Below are 5,528 nucleotides of genomic sequence, written 5' to 3' on the forward strand. Positions count from 1 at the left end.
AAACGCTTAGACACATAGCCTTATTGTTATAATTATAGCTTAATTTTAAATTATTTATACTCAATGTTTAGTCTTCCATTAAGTGGTCTTTAGTTGTAACCACTTGCACTAACGGAAAAGAAACAAATAAACAAAAAACAAAAGGAAACAACAAAGGAACAGAATGACAAATACTTCCAAATTTTAAAATCCCCTATAGTCCACAGTCCACTTTAACACTTTTCAAATTTCTGACACCCCTTCCCTAAGAAAATAAGGTTCCAATGAAAAATTAAATTAAAAACCTCAAAACTGCCACAAGCCCACAGCCCTCTTTCCTCGTCCCTCTTCCCTCCGCACTGCCGCACTCTCCTCTGCCTTTCATCTCTGCCTCGGCCTCTGCCTTGCCTTCCCCCTCTTATTCCTCCTCGCTCGCTGCCTCCTCCTCTGTTCTCCTCCCTTGCAGAGCTTCTTGTTGTTGAGCTTCTCAATAACATAAACACCGTTGCAGCACTACCTGCCCCTTTCTTACATTCATTCCTTCCAACCCAACTAATAATAATATGAACAACTAAACAACAACAATATTAATCTATTTTATTCTGTTCTTTATTTCTCTCTCTTCTTTTTCTCTTTGTGCTCCAATCAATTATTACACCTTTTATCCCATCATCCTGCTTCTTCCACGCCTTCTCAATTTGTTGCAGCATGCTATGCCCTCTTTTTTCCACACACACACATATCCTCTCTCTCTTTCTCTCTCTCTCTCCTTGTGACTTTTCTTTTCTACCACTTTCTGACAACTCCACTATCTCTTCTGTTTTCGTTGCTTATTCACAAGCATGCATAACATGAACAACAATTCAACTGCACAAAATTGATTCCACGCCCGCACAAAAAAGAAAAAAAAACTAGCAATAGGTATGAACCTTTATTAGTGTCGGTGTTTGAAGCAGCTATGGTTGCCGAAGCTTGGATTGTAAAGATGGGAAACCAGCTAAGCTCCAATCTCAAGCATGCTCTTCTTCTAGAAACTTCCTCAACAAAGAGTAAAAAACAGAATCAAAAGCGTATAGAAAATAACAACAAAGAGACCATTGGCATTCTTTCTTTCGAAGTAGCAACCGCGATGTCAAAAATGGTTCACCTTCACAATTCACTTTCAGATTCTGAGATCTCAAAGCTCAAGAACGAGACATTAATCTCAGAGGGTGTTAGGAACGTTGTTTCCTCTGATGAGGTTCATCTCCTCGAGCTCGCTCTCGTGGAGAAGCTCGAGGAGCTGAACCAAATCGCCGCTGTGGTTTCGCGGCTGGGGAAGAAGTGCTCTGTGCCTGCTTTGCAGGGATTTGAGCATATTTACAGTGACATAGTTAATGGCGTGATTGACGTGAAGGAATTAGGGTTCTTGGTTAAGCACATGGAAGGGATGGTGAGCAAATTGGATAGGTATGTTAATGCAACAAGGAATTTGTATAGTGAAATGGAAGGGTTGAATGAATTAGAAGAAGGTTTGAAGAAGTTTCAGAATAATCATCACGAAGAAAGTAAGAGGGCTTTTGAGCAGAAACTCATGTGGCAGAGGGATGATGTGAGGCATCTAAAGGATGTTTCGCTATGGAATCAGAACTTTGATAAGGTCGTTCAGTTATTAGCCAGGACGGTTTGCACCATGTATGCTAGGGTTTCTGTTATCTTTGGCGAATCTGCTTTGAAGAACAATAGTTCTGTGATTGGTGAATCTTGCCTCAGTAGTAATGTTCATATGAGTTCTAAGCGGTTGATTCACAATCAGAGCAAGAAAAATGGATTTCATTCTGGTTCACTTGTGAATTCAGTCATGGAGAGAAAGGGGAGAAAGGGAGCCAGTAATAGTACTAGCACTAGTAAGGCTCAAATCGAAATTAGTAGAGATCACTTAGCGGCTCTTCGGCATGAAGAGTTCGGTTTTGCTTGTGGAACTAGTCCAGGGAAACTTTTTATGGAATGTCTAAGTTTGAGTAGCAAAGTTTCAAAATTTGATGATGATGATGATGATGATGATGGTGGTGGCTGTGGTTATGTTATTGGTTGCGAGGATCAACAGAGTCACATGTCAAGTTGTCACAACAGCATTAAGCACAAGGGATTCTGCCATACCGATGTTCCTTTCACCAGAGATAGACAGGCAAAGTCTAGTACTCAGAATTGCTCAACATTTGGGCAGAAAATTAGCTTAAGTCTTTATGCGGTTCCTTCCACTCTTGGAGGGTCTGCTTTATCCTTGCACTATGCTAATGTGATAATTTTCATAGAGAAGCTGTTTCGCTACCCGCATTTAGTCGGTGAGGATGCAAGGGATGACCTTTATCAGATGCTGCCAACAAGTTTAAGATTATCTCTTAAGGCAAGACTCAAGTCCTATGTCAAGGATTTGGCCATATGTGATGCTCCTCTTGCTCACAAATGGAAGGGGAATCTTGATGGGATACTTAGATGGCTTGGGCCACTTGCACATAACATGATCAGATGGCAAAGTGAGCGCAATTTCGAGCAGCATCAAATTGTCAGCAGGACGAATGTTCTGCTGCTTCAGACTCTTTACTTTGCTGACAGAGTGAAGATTGAGGAACTGATCTGTGATCTTCTTGTTGGGTTGAATTACATATGGCATTATGAACATCAGCAAAATGCGCTTCTTGATTGCGCCAGAAGTTTTGATTTCGAGGATTGCTTGGAGTGGCAGTTGCAATGTGGAGAGTATTTTCTCAGTTGAATCAATAAACTGTCAAATTTTAAGTCCTCAATATGGTGAGCACATTCTTGATTAAGAATACTTTATGAGGATGATATATATTTCTGAAATTTTCTCCCTGAGGACTAATATTGTTTTAAGAGAAAAAAAGGAAGAGGAAAGTATTTGATTGCAATTTGACTTGTGCAGTTGTGCAGCACATATGCAGTCATATTATAGAGGAGCATACAAAGTTATGTCGATCTTGTAAAATTGTTTATGTACAGAATTGCTTGCAATCCCAAAGCATGATTTGGGCAAAAAGCTACAAGATTTGACCATCATGCTCTAGACCTTTGCGAATGGAAAAAGCAAACATGGCAGTGTATGTTTGGATTATAATTTGTAAATGAGAATTTGCATAAAATTGATTTTGCAAAACTAATTTTCATAAAAAGTAAGTTTGTGTTAACGTGATTTATGTTTGGCAATCTTTATATCAAAATTGATTATAGTAAAATAAAGGTTTAATTATCCTGTTGGTCCCTATAGTTTCGCAAAATCTTCAATTAAGTCCTTATACTTTTTTTTCTTTTAATTGAGTCCTTGCACCAAAATTCTTTTTTAATTAGATTCCTACACTTTTTTTTCCTTTTATTTAGGTCTCTGTACCAATTCTTTTTTTCTAGTTGTGTCCCTATAAAATTAAGCCAATTACTACTAAAAGAGACTTAATTGAAAAAAATTTAGTGAAGGGACCCAATTAAAAAGAAAAAAAGTATAGGGACCTAATTGAAAATTTCAGAAAACTTTAGGAACCAACAGAGTAATTAAACCTAAAATAAATTTTGTTTGGATTATACTACTCAAAATCACTTTTAGATAAAAAAATTACCAAAAGAAATATCAATTTAAATAATTTTTTTTATATACATACAAAATCAAAACGCTAACAAAAAAATATAAAAAATATTTATCATATAAATAAAATAAATACAATAAAAAATAAAAATATGAAAGAGAGTACTATAAATTTTATAATATCAAACAAAAAGAAAATATTTTATATTTTTTTAGTACCGTCAGTACTCTTTAATTTAGTATTATTTTAGACTATAATCCATTTTCTTTGTTGTATCAACTATTTTTGATTATCTATGACTCTATTGTTACTTATAATTAGTTTTTTATTTTATTTATTTTGTCTTTTTTAATAGGATCATAATTTATATTATAAAATTTTGATAATAAATGTAATATATAATAATTACAATTACAAATTTTTTACAAAGTCAAAATAAAAAAATTAATACAAAACAAAAATAAGGTACATCAAAGAATAAAAAATGATACAGCTAACAAATAATAAAAATTTCATAAAACCAACAACATATATCATATGAACAAAAAAAATACAATAAAAGGTAAATAAAATTCATATGAATAAAATAAAATAAAAAAATAAAAAATTTTATACGTAACATAAATAAAATACAGTAAAGGATAAAAAAAAGAATTCATATGAACAAAAAATAATAAAAATATCATAAAAATTAATAAAATATCTAAAAGTCAGAGCACTGTAAAAAAATCAATAATATTTGTCATAGGAATAAAAGAAATACAATAAAATAAATAAAAAATTATATGAAAAAAGTCAAACAAAAATAAAAAAAAAGATTTCAAAGAAAATATACATATAAAAAATAGTATAGTAAATGATAAAAAAAACTCATATAAAAACATAACATGAGAAATTAGAACACTACACAAATAATATAAAAATATTTATCCTATAAATATAAAATAAAATAAAAAATATAAAATTAAAATATGAAAGTGAGTATTAAAGATAATTAAAAAAATTAAAATATTTACTTTGTTAGTGATTGAAACAAATTTGAACCATTTTGATGAAAAAAACTGAAAGTAAGAACTATGAAGAAGTAGGAAGAACTATAAAGAACTACTGTGAAGATAATAGTTACTGGTGTCCTATTTATAGAAGAAAATGATAGATAAGATTAATAAAAAAATAAATAAATAAAATTTTCACCTAATTTTCTAAGATAATCAGCCACCATGAACGTGAAACGTAAAAACTACAAAATTTAGGAGAAACGTGTGTTTAAAAGCAGAATCACTTGAGTTCAAAGATAAAAATTATCCAACATAAAAGTGAAATTTATAAGAGACTCAAGCATGCTTCTTTCCTCTCAATGCATTTGTCAAACACACCCTTAATTTTGTAGTCAGTTTTGATTTATTGGTGCTCCGAGTTGTAATTTTTTTGTATTACAAATCAAATTGTAGAGTATTGTGCATAGTAAATTACAGTCCTATAATAGGAATTTAACAAGGGACGGATTTATGGTTCAAATTTGCAAACAGCTTCTTTTGTAAGCACTGTATATGCATAATCACGTTACTAAAGATGTTATTGTGCTAAAATCTTCAATGAAATCAGAAAAAAATGGGTTTGAACTTTGAAGCATATTTTGATTATCTTCTTTATCTATATAAGAGTCTGTTATATTTGGGCCCCAAAGGCTGAGTGTTTATTTACACTGGTAATATCATGAGATCTAGCATAGTTGGTAGTTAGCTAAGCTCGGTAAACACCTAGTCAGATTTCATTCTCTAGCAACGTGAATAGACTGTTCATGGTTCTGACTGTTTACCCTCTTAGGAGAACATCCACCTCAAAGAAATTAGTTATTGTTGTTGGTAGTAGGTACCTGGCCAATCGAATGGGAAAAAAATTAGGTGTAAAAATTATAGGCTAAATTACTTTTAGGGTGTATGTGGTTGGGAGATTAACTTTTGTCTAGGAATA

At 32.6% G+C, this 5,528-nt stretch overlaps 1 protein-coding gene across 1 annotated transcript; it reads left to right on the top strand.

Moving 5' to 3' along the window:
* Positions 1 to 271: 271 nt before the first annotated feature.
* Positions 272 to 3,065, top strand: LOC107474207 (protein PSK SIMULATOR 1-like). Its single transcript, XM_016093808.3, has one exon. It carries the CDS (start codon positions 938 to 940, stop codon positions 2,732 to 2,734), a length of 1,797 nt encoding a protein of 598 aa, XP_015949294.1. The 5' UTR covers positions 272 to 937; the 3' UTR covers positions 2,735 to 3,065.
* Positions 3,066 to 5,528: the final 2,463 nt, after the last annotated feature.

The sequence above is a fragment of the Arachis duranensis genome, chromosome 2 (assembly GCF_000817695.3).
Source record: "Arachis duranensis cultivar V14167 chromosome 2, aradu.V14167.gnm2.J7QH, whole genome shotgun sequence".
Taxonomy (NCBI): Eukaryota; Viridiplantae; Streptophyta; class Magnoliopsida; order Fabales; family Fabaceae; genus Arachis; species Arachis duranensis.